Source organism: Neoarius graeffei, chromosome 17 (assembly GCF_027579695.1).
Source record: "Neoarius graeffei isolate fNeoGra1 chromosome 17, fNeoGra1.pri, whole genome shotgun sequence".
NCBI classification, from domain to species: Eukaryota; Metazoa; Chordata; class Actinopteri; order Siluriformes; family Ariidae; genus Neoarius; species Neoarius graeffei.
This window is the reverse complement of record NC_083585.1, coordinates 32,553,707-32,572,847: the sequence shown is the minus strand read 5'-3', so window position 1 is coordinate 32,572,847 and position 19,141 is coordinate 32,553,707. Positions and strand designations below refer to the sequence as shown.

Here is a 19,141-nt window from a genome sequence, read left to right as displayed (position 1 = left end):
GGAGGTGCTGGATGCACATGATCGCTGCGCGGAGTGCCTTGGCATGCAACATCTAAGGGAGGCAATGTCTGATCCATGCCCTTCCTGTGCGTTAATGCCGCTTACTGTTAGACAGGCGCGGTTGGCTGGTATGGAACGTGCGTCTAGCAGTTATCTGCTCTCGGATTCTCAGACACAGCGTAAGCATAGGCTTTCACCACCAGTGCATGCAAAACAGCACAAAAAATCTAAGTCTTCTGAGTTAGAGCGTAAAGTGGAACTGCTCTCATCTACAGTGGAGCATCTGCTGCCTCTGCTTGCAAGCCCCCCCACAGCAGGGGCACAAGTAGGTACTGTAGAGGAACAGTCTGCACCGCCTGCCTCCTTGTCACTCATTGGCTCATGTTCTCAGCCACCTGACCAAGAGGAAGTGATGTCTGTGGCTACCTCAGACACCTTTTTCAGTCAGTCTTCTTCCTCAGCGCAGCCACCAAGCGAATTCCTGCCAGGTGTTGAGCCCCGTGATTCGGGCAGTGATGTTACCTCTGGGCGATCTGGGGAGTCTGCCTATATCAATCATCAGGGGGGCACAAGGTCTGTAGCTGCGTTTCAGGTGGCTCACAGTCTCCTAGTATGGGCTCAGGACAACCTCCTTTCCATAAGAGCATCTTATCTACTTGGACGCCTAAACAGTGTGGCAGATGCTCTGTCACGCGGCAAGGTGTCTCAAGGGGATTGGAAACTGCATCCAGACACGGTGGAACAGATCTGGAAAACCTATAGGAGAGCGACTGTGGACCTGTTTGTGAGCAGTCAGACAACTCATTGTCTGACATGGTTTTCCCTGGGGAAAGAAACGGCAGCGTTGGGCCAGGATGCTCTGGCCCACGACTGGCCGAGGGCCATCCTTTATGCCTTTCCCCCCTCTACCACTGTTGTGGAGGATTCTCTGCCGTGTGCGCAATCACAGTCACCATGTGCTATTGATAGCCCCTCATTGGCCATCCAGGCCATGGTTCCAGCTCCTGCTGTCACTACTAGTGGGACCCCCTTGTCAGCTGCCCAACAGGCCCGACTTGCTGACGCAGATGGAGGGCAGGATTCAACACCCATGTTCCGAACGCCTGAAGCTCTGGGTGTGGCCCTTGGGGCCCCGGGGCTACTACCGGAGTGTTCAGAAGGGACCAGGAACACTGTGGTGAACTCACGTGCAGAATCTACCCGACGCTTGTATGCAGGCAAGTGGAAGGTGTTCTGTGATTGGTGCGCGGAACACAACATCGGCCCTCTAAGCTGCTCTGTTCCACAGACTTTAGATTTCCTGCAGCACCTTTTAGAGCTTGGCAGGGCTGCATCTACACTTAAGGTGTATGTTGCAGCACTAACAGCCCACCGTTCAGAGGTTGGAGGTGTTTCACTTGGGTCCCACGGGCTGGTGGTAGCCTTTTTGAGAGGGGCATTTCGTCTTAATCCTCCTCATTTTGTGCGGAGTCCGTCATGGGATCTGAACACTGTGCTCGAATCCCTTTGCTTGCCTCCTTATGAGCCCCTGTCAGCAGCTGACATTAAGCAGCTATCTGTTAAAACAGCTTTTCTTCTTGCCATCACAACAGCCCAGCGTGTGAGTGAGCTACATGCCCTCTCAGTGAGTACTGTTTGTCTTCGTTGGGGCCCTATGTTTGACAGTGTTTCATTGTGGCCTAACCCAGCTTTCCTCCCGAAAGTCTTATCTCCCTAGTTTAGCAACCAGCCGATTTTGCTGACTGCTGTACTGGCGGACAGGACGGACTTGCGTGCAGAGTTGTGCCCTGTCAGGGCCCTGAGGTTTTATTTTGATAGGACGGCAGCCTTTCGTACGACAGACCAATTGTTTGTTTGCTTTGGTGGTGCTCCGAGAGGAAGGCCTCTGTCCAAGCAGCGGCTCTCTCATTGGGTTGTGGAGGCAATCACCTATGCCTATGACTCTATGGGACATAGCCTGGGCCCGCCCATCCTAAGTGTGACGCAACACGAGGGCCTGTTGCGAGCTTAGTCTGGCAAGGCAAGCTATCTCCAGCTCTTCCAAGCACCCGAAAAATTGGGAGCCAATCAACTTTGAGCATCTCCAACGGCCCTGGGTAGAGGCGTGTTCAAGGCAGTGACGTAGTAGAACTGCGACCGGAAGCCATAGATTGTTTACAGAATCTATGCCGGAAGCGCTTCATTTACTAGAAACATTACGAACATGGAGCAGCAGCAAGCCTTTGACACAGCAGTAGATGCTCTATTGAAAGCATTCAACGGGAAGTTCTCATTGAAAACGGAGCAAAGAGCAGCCCTGGAGGTATTTATCTTCTTCCTGTTACTCAAGCAGTTTCCGTCGCGTCACATACGTCAGAGGAAAGAGTGATGTGATTGGTTTAAGCTTCATCACAGCCTTTTCTGGCTTCGACCAGTAGCAAACTGAGGCATTTCAGGGAGGCGGGTCAACCACGCCTTTGGGAAACGGTTGGGCTTAATATCTTTGCCAGACCAAATGCTCGCAGAGCTTTGAAGTCGCTTTAGCCAGACTATATGGGACATACTGTGCCCTCTCCTGTCCGCTGCCATTCGACGCGTGCTCAGGCAACATCATGGGCAGCTCTCCGGGGCGCACCACTCTCTGACATTTGTGCTGCTGCAATTTGGTCCAATACATGTACATTTGCCCGGTACTACAGGCTAAATGTTGCATCCATGCCATTGCTGTGTGCAGCTGTTCTTCCAGAAGGTGGTGATGCTCTTCTGAATTCCTTGTGACTGGGTTGGTATTCATCTTCCACTAGTGCTTTCAGCACCGCCCTGGCGGTCTGGAGTGAAGGAAATAGAACGCTGGTTACGAATGTAACCGTGGTTCTATGACTAAGTGGAAGACCGCCAGGGTCTTTGGTCACTCGGATTGCACGAGAATGATCTTGAGGCCAAATGACGTGGGATGTTGCCTTATGTAGGCAGGCACGTCATACGTCATGAGATGACAACTTTTGTATGTGGTTCTCGAAACGCGCGGATGCAAAGATGCTTCCACTAGTGCTTTCAGCACCGCCCTGGCGGTCTTCCACTTAGTCATAGAACCACGGTTACATTCGTAACCAGCGTTTCATTCATTCATTCATTCCTTGTTTATCTTTTTCTGGTATATTCATATGTAGCAATTAAATTAGATAATTAACAAAGACTTTTATTTCTGAAGAAATGGAAATAGACTGATTGTGTAATCGATTGAGTACTCCATTACAAGAAAGGATGCTAATTACAATTACAAGGGAAATTACAAGGATGCAACAAAGCAGATCTTACAAGGGCAAGTTACAATAAGTAGCTAAGTAATTAAAGTGAGAGGACTGGTGTCGCATCCAGTGTTCTCAGCATGACTCTGGATCCACTGCGACCCTGACAAGGATAAAGTGCTTACTGAAGATGAATAAATAAATAAACGCAGGCTGTATAATAATAGCAGCAAGTGATCTTGCTTAAGTGTCAGAAAAAGTTCAAGTGTCTTTCAGTGGTGTGTTGGATCATACAGTAATAACCATAAAATAGTTAAATGACACATACGATATCAGTCAAAGCTTTGGACACACCTTCTAATTCAGTGTATTTTCTTTATTTTTATGAACTGAAAGACACTTCACCTGCGATGACCTGGCAACTTGTCCAGGGTGTACCCTGCCTCTCGCCCATAGTCAGCTGGGATAAGCTCCAGCTTGCCTGCAACCCTGTAGAACAGGATAAGCGGCTACAGATAATGGATGGATGGAAAGATGCTTCAAGAGTTAAAGTAATGATGGATGTTGTTTTTCTTTGGTTAGTTGAGCGGTTCTTGGCATAATATGGATTGCTACAGTTGTGGAATAGCGATATTTATTGTATTTTTATCCTCCACCCAAACAAAGTTTGGCGGGGGATATGGAAACGGGTTCCATCCTTCCGGCCACATTTTTGTTTCCAGGCCATATTTTAAAACTACTGAAGATATCTTCATGAAACTTTGTATACATATCAAGCAACATGTGAACTGGTGCCTTTTGCTATTTTAGATTTTTGAAAAAAAAAAGTATTTTTCAAATTTTTACATAAATTAGATTTTGACTTCGTTTCTAAGAGCACTGTTCGTTTCCGGAGCATATATCCAAAACTATTCATGATACGGATTTGAAACTTGGCATACATGTTAACGATTATGTAGACGTGCCTTTTCATACCAAGAAATGTAAATTTTTCATGTTTCCATGGAAACAATTTCAGATTTAGTCTCTCAGGTTAGTCTTAGGGGTAGGGTTTTTTTTCCAGAGCAGTACTTGAAAACTATGAGTGGTATGGTCTTGAAAGTTGGTATATGTGTCGATTAAGTAATGTATATGTGCCTTTTGTTACGAAGAAATGTGAAAAAATTTTATTTTTAGCTCACCTGGACCAAAGGTCCGGTGGGTTTATGCCATGGGCTGCTGAGGTCAGTGTAAAGAGGTCGGGTTGGTTTCCTGCAGCAGAGCTTGAAAAATGTGACAAATAATATCTTGAAGCTTGGTATATAGTTGGTATATAGGGCGGGGATATAGATGACTCTGTCTTCTTGTTATTATTTACTATTTACTGTTTGATCTCAAGCACATTAAGAAGGCAAGAAATTGCACTAATTAACTTTTGGCGAGGCACAGCCATTAATTGAAAAGCATTCCAGGTGACGACCTCATGAAGCTGGTTAAGACAATGCCAATAGTGTGCAAAGCGTCATCAAGGTAAATGCTGGCTACTTTGAAGCAACATGTTTTGTTTACCACATAATTCCAGATCTTCCATGCGTTATTTCATAGTTTTGCTGTCTTCAGTATTGTTCGATAATGTAGAAAATAGACAAAATACAGAAAAACCTATGAATGAGTAGGGGGGTCCAAACTTTTGACTGGTACCATCTACAAATAAATAAATAAAGTTCAGGTGAATGTGAGAGTATGGCATGGCTTGTACACAGGAAGGAAGCACCATAAAGTCTGATGGTGAGAGATATTATGTAAAATATATACAATACTGTGCAAAAGATTTGAACACCTGCAAAAATGCTGTAGAATAATAATGAAATGAAATGTTTCTACATTCAAGCAAAATACTATAAAGAGCAGTGAACAGTAATAAATAAAGTTCTATTTCTAAACAAATCTATTTTGGCTAAAATTTAATTGTAATAGTTATGACTTCATTGTTGAGAAAATAATGCAGTTGAAGCGCGTCTCTCTAACCCAATATACAATGAGCATGTCATGTCACACATTACATGAGAACACAGGATACAAATTGTCTTAAATCAGGACACCATCACATCTGTTAGAGCTGAGTGACCATCTCACCTCATCATCTCTAGCCGCTTTATCCTGTTCTACAGGGTCGTAGGCAAGCTGGAGCCTATCCCAGCTGACTACGGGCGAAAGGCGGGGTACACCCTGGACAAGTCGCCAGGTCATCACAGGGCTGACACATAGACACAGACAACCATTCACACTCACACCTACGGTCAATTTAGAGTCACCAGTTAACCTAACCTGCATGTCTTTGGACTGTGGGGGAAACCGGAGCACCCGGAGGAAACCCACGCGGACACGGGGAGAACATGCAAACTCCGCACAGAAAGGCCCTCGCCGGCCACAGGGCTTGAGCCCGGACCTTCTTGCTGTGAGGCGACAGCGCTAACCACTACACCACCATGCCGCCCTGAGTGACCATGTTTTAAAAAAGCCCCATTTGTTTTAATGACATCATTTCTGTAAATTCAATATCGTCTGGAGATTTATTTCAGCTGCATTATTAACGTTTAACTTTTCTGTGTCCAAAACTACACCTTATTCACTATCACTCTATTTTACTAGTTGTGCAAAAGAATAGTCAAGAATATACAGGATACTTATAAAATCTCACAACGCAATGGGTTAAAGCTTTACGGCCTTTCAATTTCATAAAATCGGTGAAATTTAGTTCCTTCTGAAATTTGGTCATTGTGATTTAGGTTTATTTCTGTAATATCTCACAAAATATCAGGCCATTCTGTGGCTGGGAAGTTATTTAATTTGAGGGGATTCCCGAGCAAATAATGTGCATGAAATCGCTCGCTTCGTGCAGTCAAGCAGACAGAGGAAGTCCGTGTGCGGATGCGCAGGTTTATCTTGACCGTGCACTGACAGTTACATCATTTTGTCGCTAAACGAACAGCTGATCACACCGAGGTGCTCGCTGACCGCCGATATTTATTAGTTTGGTCCTCTGTTTCCTTTCTTTCACAACATAACGTCTTTTCTTCTCGCTTTCCGTTACTGGAGTCGGTCTTTCACGTTTCATTCACACACTCGTGTCCTCCATTTTTCTCTCCTGTTTCAAATGTGTATCCCACAATGCCTTGCGCGAATGGGGAAAGCCCACCACGTCATGCATAACGTAGTATCTTGAATTGGGTCATGGTGAAGCAGGAAAAAATATCAGAGAATTTAGGGCCACGTGGCTCTAAATTCATTAATTGTTCTATTTAAAAAAAAAACTAATAAAATTGGAAGTCTGTGATTTGAATTTGGTAGCTTTCGGTCCACTAAACAGAAATAATTGGGTGTCTGGGAAAATTATTTTTATGACCTACATTTGAAAAATCTGAAAGGCAGTCTAGCTTTAATGTCTAAAGGTATATCCTGGCATGCATGGAGTACTTATAATACTCTTCTTGTATTTAGTAAGCCACCATTTCTACCAGAGGGTCTCTCTCTCTCTCTCTCTCTCTCTCTCTCTCTCTCTCTCTCCACACCCAATTAGACAGAGCCCAGGGGAATGTAACGATCATGATTAGTTATACAACCCCGATTCCAAAAAAGTTGGGACAAAGTACAAATTGTAAATAAAAACGGAATGCAATGATGTGGAAGTTTCAAAATTCCATATTTTATTCAGAATAGAACATAGATGACAAAGCAAATGTTTAAACTGAGAAAATGTATCATTTAAAGAGAAAAATTAGGTGATTTTAAATTTCATGACAACAACACATCTCAAAAAAGTTGGGACAAGGCCATGTTTGCCACTGTGAGACATCCCCTTTTCTCTTTACAACAGCCTGTAAACGTCTGGGGACTGAGGAGACAAGTTGCTCAAGTTTAGGGATAGGAATGTTAACCCATTCTTGTCTAATGTAGGATTCTAGTTGCTCAACTGTCTTAGGTCTTTTTTGTCGTATCTTCCGTTTTATGATGCGCCAAATGTTTTCTATGGGTGGAAGATCTGGACTGCAGGCTGGCCAGTTCAGTACCCGGACCCTTCTTCTACGCAGCCATGATGCTGTAATTGATGCAGTATGTGGTTTGGCATTGTCATGTTGGAAAATGCAAGGTCTTCCCTGAAAGAGACGTCGTCTGGATGGGAGCATATGTTGCTCTAGAACCTGGATATACCTTTCAGCATTGATGGTGTCTTTCCAGATGTGTAAGCTGCCCATGCCACATGCACTAATGCAACCCCATACCATCAGAGATGCAGGCTTCTGAACTGAGCGCTGATAACAACTTGGGTCGTCCTTCTCCTCTTTAGTCCGAATGACACGGCGTCCCTGATTTCCATAAAGAACTTCAAATTTTGATTCGTCTGACCACAGAACAGTTTTCCACTTTGCCACAGTCCATTTTAAATGAGCCTTGGCCCAGAGAAGACGTCTGCGCTTCTGGATCATGTTTAGATACGGCTTCTTCTTTGAACTATAGAGTTTTAGCTGGCAACGGCGGATGGCACGGTGAATTGTGTTCACAGATAATGTTCTCTGGAAATATTCCTGAGCCCATTTTGTGATTTCCAATACAGAAGCATGCCTGTATGTGATGCAGTGCCGTCTAAGGGCCCGAAGATCACGGCCACCCAGTATGGTTTTCCGGCCTTGACCCTTACGCACAGATTCTTCCAGATTCTCTGAATCTTTTGATGATATTATGCACTGTATTATGCAATTTTACACTGTCGAACTCCTTTCTGATATTGCTCCACTATTTGTCGGCGCAGAATTAGGGGGACTGGTGATCCTCTTCCCATCTTTACTTCTGAGAGCCGCTGCCACTCCAAGATGCTCTTTTTATACCCAGTCATGTTAATGACCTATTGCCAATTGACCTAATGAGTTGCAATTTGGTCCTCCAGCTGTTCCTTTTTTGTACCTTTAACTTTTCCAGCCTCTTATTGCCCCTGTCCCAACTTTTTTGAGATGTGTTGCTGTCATGAAATTTCAAATGAGCCAATATTTGGCATGAAATTTCAAAATGTCTCACTTTTGACATTTGATATGTTGTCTGTGTTCTATTGTGAATACAATATCAGTTTTTGAGATTTGTAAATTATTGCATTCCGTTTTTATTTACAATTTGTACTTTGTCCCAACTTTTTTGGAATCGGGGTTGTACACAGCAGCCAATGAAAATAGTGAAAGTGAGGCTTAGTGCTGTCATTTCAATAAATAGCTGGAGTGTGTTAAAAGCTATTCATCTGTGCATAGCAATGATCTGAAACTGGTTAGATGTACAGCTTGCTGAACCACCTTCTGATGCTTATTCTGTATTTTAACATAATTTTTCTTCCGTATGTTTAATTTGTATTTGCATCAATAAGAACACATTTTACATACGGTAAAGCCACACTTGAATAATTATAACTCTTAGATTGTACAACCCAAAATCAGAAAAGGTTGGACCTGTATGGAAAATGTAAATAAAAACGAAAGTAGCGATTTCTAAATTTACTTCGACTTGTATTTCATTGCAGACACTATGAACCCAAGATATTTCATGCTTTGTCTGGTCAACGTCATTTCATTTGTTATGCTTTCAGTCCTGTGTTTCAGACCTGCAACACGTTCCAAAAGAAAAGTTGGGACGGGGAAGTTTAGGGCTAGTAATGAGGTAAAACAAATAATGATGTCATTTGAAACTGGTGATTTTACCGTATTTTTCGGACTATAAGTCGCACTTTTTTTCATGGTTCGGCTGTCCATGCGACTTATACTCCGGTGCGACGTATATATGTTTTTTTTTTTTTTCCACCGCGGAATAACTGGAGCTGATGCTGAGTCTGACGACAGCCACGCAGAAGAAGAGGAAACGGCGCTTCATCTGCCGCTGGAGGCAGAGTTGTTCAGAAGCGACACCGAGGATGAGGAATTCAATGGATTTGCTGATTTGGAGTGAAATCATCAGCTTGATAAACTTGATTGACCTGTGTTTTATTATTAATGATAGGCCTATAGTTATTTAAATAAGTTATGTAGTGATTTTAGGCAGTGCTTAATTTGTGAAGTGGGAGGTCCCAGAACGCAGGAGGTGGGTGGGTCCGGCGACTTAAAAAAAAAAAAAAAGGCGGGGGATGGTTTACTATAACTTTACGCACACGCGCTTATTGTGTGTGTATAATAATAATAATAATAATAATAATAATATCAGACATTATGATCTTAGAAAACGCTTTAGTGACAAACAGTTACAGACAGTAATATGTCGTGATATTATATTATAAAATATTAATTTTTATTAGTCTATATATTAAATTATATATTACATTTATCTTCTAAAATAACAGACTGTACTCATCACAACCGGTTTATTTCACCATTGGAGATCAGATCACACAAGACATGAGTTAAATGACTCATTTCAAGGATTTAAGTAGGAGATTTAAAAGCGGTTGTTGTTTTTTTTTTTCAATAGACGGTTGTTTTTACTACCGTACCTGTCTTTGGAGATGATATACCTATAGCCTACTTGACCTCTGATTTGATGAAATAAAATTCGACAAAAATGAAGAATGACACTCCTCGATGATGACTACAGCTTTAATAACACAGATGAAAGAGCCATGGGGCGATAATAAGCCCTACCGGTAAAAATATTCTAAAAGCAAACTGATTAATGCATCAGTAATAGGCTACTAATATTAGTTATAATAATAATATAGGCTATTAGTAATAACGATAGTGATAGTATTAAAGATAGTAGTAGATATTTAAAATAATCAGACTAGGCTACTTACAGGGCAAAGGGCGCGTTATCACTGCTCAGCTGTTCGTTTATTAAATAAACAATGCAGTCGCGCAGTAACCACGCGCCGCTTATCAGATACAATCACAGATTCTATGGATAGAATAACCCTTCAAAAAAGTGCGACTTATAGTCCGGTGCGACGTATATATGTTTTTTTCGTCTTCATAATGCATTTTTTGGCTGATGCGACTTAAACTCCGGAGCGACGTATAGTCCGGAAAATACGGTAATCATGATTTGGTTCAAAATCAGCATCCAGGAAAGGCCTACTCTTTGAAGAGCAAGGATGGGCCGAGGATCTCCAGTTTTGTCACCAAATGCGTGAGAAAATAATTTAAATGTTTAAAAACAATGTTCCTCAAAGAAAAATAGGAAGGGATTTGGGTATTTTACTCTCTACGGTGCATAATATCATTAAACGATTCAAGGAATCTGGAGAAATTTCAGTGCGTAAAGGGCAAGGGGGCGAGACTAATTGGAACACTTATGATGACTGCATCAAGAACCGTCATTCATCTACAGCTGCTATAACCACATGGGCTCAGGATTACTTTGGCCAACCTTTGTCAAGCACTACATTACGGAGTTACATCCACAAGTGCCAGTTAATTTACTGTGCAACTTTATTGTTAAAAAAAGGAAGCCTTATCTTAACTGTGTCCAGAAACACCATCGACTTCTCTGGGCTTGGAGGCATCTGGGATGGACCATCACACAGTAGAAATGTGTATTGTGGTCAGGTGAATCTCAGTATTCCAGGTCTTTTTTGGAAGAAATGGACGCTGTGTGCTCCAGACCAAAGACGAAAAGGACCATCCACACTGTGACCAGCAACAAGTCCAAAAACCAGGGTCTGTCATGGTATGGTGTTGAGTTAGTGCCCTTAGCAAAGGTAACTGTGATGGCAGCATTAATGCAGAAAAGTACACAGATTATGGAGCAACATGTGCTGCCTTCAGAGGTGGACAGTACATTTTTTGAGTATCTGTACTTTACTTGAGTATTTTTTTGGAAACTTATGACTTTAACTTCACTACATTTCAAAGGCGAACATCGTACTTTTCACTCCACTACATTTCTATCAAGGTCCTCGTTACTGGTTACTATGAAGCAGCTTTGAAAGTGGATGTTTTTTCCTTTCTTTTCTAAAACATGATTGTTTTTTTCGCAGGTGACCCTGAGACAGTCGATCAGTAATCACTAGGGTCATGTCACGTCCATAGACTGTATAAAATCAAGATCAATGATTTCTCAGCAGCGTTATTTGAACACGATCAGTTGATGGCGGAATGGAAGGAGGCGATTCTTCTGAGGAACGCACACACTCATGGCCCATGAACCCATGTTTCAGTTTTCTGAAATTATAAAAGATTCGTTTCATTTTAAATGTTTGCTCTGTTTGCCGAAAACGAACCATATCACGGCCTACAAAAACTCACCGTCCGACCTGCAGAAGCATATTGAGGGATATAAACGTTTTATTCCAAGAGAAAGCTTGCAGTGAAGTTGTCTGTGCTTTTAGAGCTAGCGATAACGTTGCAATAGCTATGCAGTCTGGTTAGTCAAAGGACTTTCTATGGATTTGCCTGCCAAGTTGTCATCGCCTTGTCCGTGGCTAACGTTAACACATAGCTAGTTAACTTGGACACTGTTAGTTAGCATGTAAAAATAGAGTTATGCTAACACGAATAACGGTAACTTATCTGAAGTTTTTTCGGAGATATGTTTTAGCATAATCTTGCCAAATAAACAGAATGTAGAAATCTTTCTTTTCTAGTAGCGTTAGCTACCCAATATGATTTCGAGTTTGAAAAGAGTTTGTTAGCATGTCAGGTGGAGTTTCACTGACTAGCTAGCTTAACGTTAAACCACCATGATGCACAGCATGCGTTCATTTTGTGAATTCACATTTCTGTCTTTGGTAACGGCGTTAGGTTTTGTAAGCGTTGTGGCAATAATACAACAATGCGTTGACAGAAAATGCACTTTTAATACTTATGTATTTTTAAAAGCAAGTACTTCAGTACTTTAACTTGAGTAAAAATTTGACTGGACAACTTTCACTTGTATCGGAGTAACATTTGACCAGTGGGATCTGTACTTTGACTTAAGTTTGAATGAGGTTGGGTACTTTGTCCACCTCTGGCTGTCTTCATGCCAACATCTTCTCCAGGGAAATTTCAACAAGACAATGCAAAGCCACATTCTGCACACATTACAAAGGCATGGCTGCGGAGGAAGAGGGTGTCTGTCCCCTCTGTCCCCAACAGAGCACGTGTGGAGAATTTTGAAACGAAAAATGACGATGGACGAATGAGACGAAAGAACCCCTGAAACGCTTTATCACTTGATGTCTTCAGTCCCTAAATATCTTAAGTGTTGTTAGAAGGAATGACAACATTACAGAGTGTTAAATGCTTTATCGTCCCAACTTTTTAAAAAATGTGTTGCAAGAATCAAGATTGAAATGTGTTTATTTTGAAATAAACAATAGAATCCACGAGGTTAAACGTCAAATAATGTGCTGTTATATTGTTTGAGTGCAATACAAGTCAAAGATTATTTACAAATCATTGTTTTCAGTTTTAATTTCGACATAACATCGCAACTTTTTTGATTTGGGGTTGTAAAATAATTAGATGGAAATAATATGTCCAGATTCCCTGGCACTAACACACGTGGGGACTCAGATATCAAAATAAGCTTTTTGATACCCAGACCTTGATTTTATTTATTTATTTATTTACAATGCCCGTCTAGTCAGCGGGAAAACACTGGGAGTGACGTCATCGGAGTGAAATATCAGAAAATATGAAATGTCACTCAGATCCGCAGTGTATTTCTTATGAAAAATGCGAGTTTTTCAACACGAGGATAAACTTAATATCCTCAAGCCAACATGTGATTTTATTCTTTTTATTATAGAGACAGGGCGGCACGGTGGTGTAGTGGTTAGCGCTGTCGCCTCACAGCAAGAAGGTCCTGGGTTCGAGCCCCGGGGCCGGCGAGGGCCTTTCTGTGTGGAGTTTGCATGTTCTCCCCGTGTCCGCGTGGGTTTCCTCCGGGTGCTCCGGTTTCCCCCACAGTCCAAAGACATGCAGGTTAGGTTAACTGGTGACTCTAAATTGACCGTAGGTGTGAATGTGAGTGTGAATGGTTGTCTGTGTCTATGTGTCAGCCCTGTGATGACCTGGCGACTTGTCCAGGGTGTACCCCGCCTTTCGCCCGTAGTCAGCTGGGATAGGCTCCAGCTTGCCTGCGACCCTGTAGAAGGATAAAGCGGCTAGAGATAATGAAATGAAATGAAATGAAATTATAGAGACATATTCATCTCATCTCATTATCTGTAGCCGCTTTATCCTGTTCTACAGGGTCGCAGGCAAGCTGGAGCCTATCCCAGCTGACTACGGGCGAAAGGCGGGGTACACCCTGGACAAGTCGCCAGGTCATCACAGGGCTGACACATAGACACAGACAACCATTCACACTCACATTCACACCTACGGTCAATTTAGAGTCACCAGTTAACCTAACCTGCATGTCTTTGGACTGTGGGGGAAACCGGAGCACCCGGAGGAAACCCACGCGGACACGGGGAGAACATGCAAACTCCACACAGAAAGGCCCTCGCTGGCCCCGGGGCTCGAACCCGGACCTTCTTGCTGTGAGGCGACAGCGCTAACCACTACACCACCGTGCCGCCATAGAGACATATTCACAAACAAAAAGTACGCAAATTTATCAAAACAATTCATCAATTTCCTCATGAGTGACGTATTGAGATTTGTGTCACGGTTTTGGTTCTCCATATATATATATATATATATATATATATATATATATATATATATATATATATATATATAAACACAGTTAAACATTCTGTTTTACTTATGTATGCAAAGTAGTTTATTATTATTATTATTATTATTCCAGTTAAAACCACTGTCAAAGTGATCACTTGTGTTACCACCATGAACATTTAACCCAAGCCGCAGGCGCTTGCTTGGGGACCTGCAAAACACACACACACTTTTCCGTTTATCTGTAAACACAGCTGGAGATTTACTGAAGCAGTTTGGTTGAAGTACCTCAGTTAAGGATGGAGACAATTGAGGACCAATCCTGCAACCTGCTGGACTGATCGTGCACCTCTGCCATGTCTTCATCTGCCAGCTCGAGTGTCTGCATCACTATGTATCAGGCTATAAATCAGAATATCGCACGCAAAGGCTCGTGTAACCCATTCCAACGCTCGCACTTATCCTCGGCATGCCGCTGCCATTCTCACCATGTTGATTCGATCAGCGAAGCACATTTCGTACGTTAGCAGCTGTACCGAAACCGTTCTCCAATAAGAAGCAGATTTAAAGAGCATGTCCATCTGTTTGTTTAGGGAGTGGTGATAGCGATGTGAGGGTTTTTTTTTTTTTTGCTCAATGTACATTACTAACTTTTTAAGGAAACATACACTCAAAGGCTGCTTTCATAGGAGCACATGTGCACCTGCACATTAATGCAGTTACTCAGTCATGTGCAGCAGCACAGTGGATACAATCACGCGGGCCAAGAGCTTCAGCTAATGTTCACATCACACATCAGAATGGAGAAAAATCTGAGCTCAGAAACTTTGACTGTGGCTGGTTTGAGAAACTGCTGATCTCCTGGGATGTTCACACACAGCGGTCTCGAGCTGGTGCGGTACTTGGCATGGTAGAGCAGCAATGGGTACGAGACTGGTAACAATGCATTAAACAAACGAATAAATAAGTATTCATGCACCCGATGAAATTAAGAAACATCAAAAGTAATGAGAAAACACTGACTTGATGATCCTCTCTCTCTATTTTTCTATCTTTCTCTCTCTTTTTCTCACTCTCTCTATTTCTCTCTCTCCCCCTCTCTCTTTTTCTCACTCTCTCCTCTCTCTTTTTCTCACTCTCTCTCTATCTTTCTCTCTCTCTTTCTCTATTTTTCTATCTCTTTCTCTCTCTCCCCCTCTCTCTTTTTCTCACTCCTCTCTCTTTTTCTCACTCTCTATTTTTCTATCTCTTTTTCTCTCTTTCTCTCTCCCCCTCTCTCTTTTCTCTCTCTCCCTCTCTCTCTCTCTCATATATATATATATATATATATATATATATATATATATATATATATATATACTCTCACTCTCTCTCCCCCTCTCTTTATCTCCCTCTCTCTCTCTCTCTCTCTCTCTCTCTCTCTCTCTCTATTTTTCTCTCTTTCTCTCTCTCCCACTATCTCTCTATTTTTCTATCTATTTTTTTCTCTCTCTTCCCCCTCTCTTTTTCTCACTCTCTCTATTTTTCTCTCTCTCTCTCTCCCCCTCTCTCTTTTTCTCACTCTCTCTATTTTTCTATCTCTTTCTCTCTCTTTCTCTCTTTCTCTCTCCCCCTCTCTTTTTCTCTCTCCCCCTCTCTCTCTCTCTCTCTCTCTCTCTCTCTCTCTCTATATATATATATATATATATATATATATATATATATATATACTCTCACTCTCACTCTATTTTTTTCTCTCTTTCTCTCTCTCCCCCTCTCTTTCTCTCACTCTCTTTATTTTTCTATCTCTATATATATTTTTCTCTCTCCCTCTCTCTTTTTCTCTTTCTCTCCCTCTCTCTCTCTCTCTCTCTCTCTCTCTCTCTCTCTCGTTGGACTTAAAAGATAGGAATAAAACTCTAAACCCGTGAACACCCAACAGTGTGAGCATTACATTCTTGTTGTCCAGCCTCTCCTCTCTCAGCTTCAGCTCTTTAATGAGATTATGAAACTCTCCCTGTTGTTGGTTGTCCCCCAAACTTTCTCTTTCTCCCTTCTATAGTGAAAAAGCAACAAACTGCATTAACGTTAACTACTGAAGTGACCGAAATGATCCCGTACCTTTTCAAATGTCAAATTACCAGTAACTGGAGCAACAGTCTCTTTACAAGGAACAGTGCGCAAACCAAAAGCTCCACCCTGTGAGTGACAGTTGTGTGGGCAGAACCACCTCGTTGATGAGAGGAGTCTGAGCAGAATGGCCAAGCTGCTTTGAGCCCACAGGAAGTCTACGGTGGCTCAGTTAACCACTTTTTACACCTGTGTTGAGCAGAAAAGCATCTCAGCACCCAGCAACAACCAGAAGGGCACTTGATCGAGCGCGTACCTCCGCCAAGCCACACATTCAGATTTGCATCACAATCTAATCAATTGTTTCTTGGCCCCCAGCCCACCTTTTCTCAACATTTCATCAAAATCCTTTCACTACTTTTTGAGGTACGTTAGGAACAGACAAACAAACAGAGGCGAGAACATAACCTCCTCCAACAAAGTTGGCAGAGCTAACAACAGCGAAATTGAGCCTTATAGAGGAATCTGAGAATCCAGGCAGTTAAAGATGTTTTGTGTTGTTTTAAACTGATTTTATCTCGAGCTCTAATAATGGTGAGGAAATGCTCTAAGAATGTTTAGAAGAACTTTGGACACAAAATAGGGAACCTGTCTTCCTTCAGTCAGTACTGGATATTGGATTTTGGTTCTTGCGTCTCATTATTGCTTAGAGGAAATTTTTTTTTTTCTAAATCATAAATACTGTCAGCAGTTAATAATAAAAGAGTCCTAAATCCACCTTTTGGTCTTGTTCATAATTTTGATGAAAGATTGAACCAGAAATATATAAAAAAAAAAAAAAAACAGGCCATGATCTCCCTTCTAACTGATCTTTGTGATATCCTCAATGATTGTTTTTGTGTGATGCTCTGTACTGACTGTTTTTGACCAGTTAATTGGACATTAATGGTTTTTTCATGTATGTGTGTGTGTGTATCTCTCCCGTCATGAAGACCCTACCTCTTTGGGGCAGGATGTTTTTCCATTAAAACTCCATGGTGAGTTTTTCCAATTCATTCCCAGCATGCTTCACGTTGTATTCTCACCCGTGAACGACCGCATTCATTTCATTCATTTGATATTTTAGCTTGCTCTTATCAGTTGTGTAATCTAGCAGCCTGTGGTGTAACACTTCATATGTTTTTTTTTTCTTCTGTTTCTCTCTGTGCTCCATTGCATATTATTTAATGAGAGCTGATCATTTACTTCTGTAGCATATAACATCATAAATAGGTTCTTTAACATAACCATGAACAAATAATAATCCACATATTCAAACTTTTCAAAAGGATTTGTCCTTTTGAGTTCTTTTAAGAGAGAAAAATAAAAGCACATTAGTCAGTGAATCTTGGAATTGTTTTTTTTTTTTTCCAGAAAATGTTTACTGTAAATGTATTTACCTCTTTTGAGTCACTGAAGTTGTTTTGTGTGTGTGTAGCAGTGTGTTGTGGTGTCAGTGTGTTCATGTGATCGTGGCGAGCATGTCTCTGCGTGTGAAGGGTTTAGTCCCAGAAGCACTGTGTTTCAGGAACATCACAGAGCTTCACTTGTGCAGTGCTTGACTTCAGGCCAGTTTCCCACAATTACTTATCCATTGCTTGCTTCATTTATCTTGTTTGGACTGAAAGACAATGATTGTTTAGTCAACCGCATCATCTTTGTGCCCCGATTCATCTTAATTTGTGATTTGTGAGACCTGGCGACTTGAAAAAGACGCTGAACTCCACAGGGGAGGGGAAGGGAAGGGAAGAGTGATGGCCGAGGCAGTCATGCATGTCGTTCTCCTTTTGATTTTAGGACATAATGAGTTAATTGGACTTATACCATAGTGCTGTTGAGTTCTTGCGTGTGATTGGTTAGAAGGTGTTGATGAATTTTCTATAACAGCAGCCCTGACATTAGATCCAGCTATAAGGTTTACATGAATGCACTTGTTCAAACACGTTCTAATCGAAGGTTCTTAATAAATGGAGTAAAGTATTGCTTTTATTTAACACCGAACCTGTATAATCGTTGATAAGGTCCGGTTTTCTTTCCGAAGGAGATTCTCTCTGTTAAGATTCTCGGGTGCGAGTGTTTGTAACAGTCCCCTTATCAAAAAGAAGTATACTTAAAGTTCATTCTATTAAGTATACTTAAGTAAAGTGTATTTCCTTAAGTATACTTTTGTGTAGCAAGTATACTGATATCAGTGTACTTACAGTAATTATTTTTTTCACTTGTTCTTCTTCCCGCACCATTCATGGTGCGTTTGGCGGCGTCGATCTCCATTTCATAGCCCTCAGCCTCTATTACATAGCTAGGGTTACAGTGGGGGGAACCGCAAGAATTTGACTCCCCACTCGCATCTGTATTGCAGCATACCTTGCCAGATGGCAGTAGGCACCATTTTTATGATGGTCTTTGGAGTTGAACTCACAATCTCCCGATCAAGAGGCAGACATGCTAACCACTAGGCCACTTGCCAGTACCACTAGGCCACTCACCGGTAGTATTAGATTAGTAAACTAATCTAGTACTTCTTGGCCACTTGCCCAAGAAGTATTAGATTACTTTACTTACAAGTATACTTACAGTATACTTGTAAGTAAACTAATCTAATACTTCTTGGGACTAAATTGGCCCACTTTTAGTTTCTAAAAAGTATACTTTGGCCATGTACACACGTAGCCGGGTATTTTTAAAACCGAACATTTTCCCCCCCTCCGTTTATAAAAATGTTTTATCCATACCACCTCGTCTTCGAAAAAAAAATCCCTTCCACACATAACCGAACATCTGCGTTTTCAATCACATTCATAAGCATTCCAAACCTGTAGATGGCATTATTTCCCCAAATCCTACCCCCTAATCACATCAGAATAGCCCTCTGTTGGCGTCACTTCCGCCTAAACATAAAACATGGCGCCAAGCTCGTTCGTCTGGACAGACTCGGAGACAGAATTGCTTCTAAACACAATTTTGGAGTATAAACTTAATCTGGCTTCTGCAGTAAACAAAGGTCGCACGTTTGACGTCAGGGCAGATTTGTTGTCATTTTTTTGGCGCAGATTGTGACGTTCTAAAACGCAAAACTCCGGTTATCTCTGTCTATACAAAAAGGCATACACTGAGTTTTCAAAAATCTTCACTTTGCCCGGAGTTTTTTTAAATATTCGTTTTTGATGTGTTTTCATGTGGATGACAGGCCAAAACGTAGAAAAATATCTT

The 19,141-nt window shown here is 41.8% G+C and overlaps 1 protein-coding gene across 5 annotated transcripts in view; it reads left to right on the top strand.

The window, feature by feature from the left end:
• The window catches only part of bcas3 (BCAS3 microtubule associated cell migration factor), a 442,206-nt gene that overhangs the window by 156,311 nt on the left and 266,754 nt on the right, over positions 1–19,141 (top strand). For 4 of the 5 annotated variants that reach the window (XM_060944028.1, XM_060944030.1, XM_060944031.1 and 1 more), the window contains exon 17: positions 16,885–16,929. The exons of the other annotated variant lie outside the window; for it this stretch is intronic. In XM_060944028.1, coding sequence (XP_060800011.1) covers positions 16,885–16,929 — 45 coding nt within the window. The remainder of the gene's footprint in view (positions 1–16,884; positions 16,930–19,141) is intronic. 5 annotated transcript variants of the gene reach the window in all.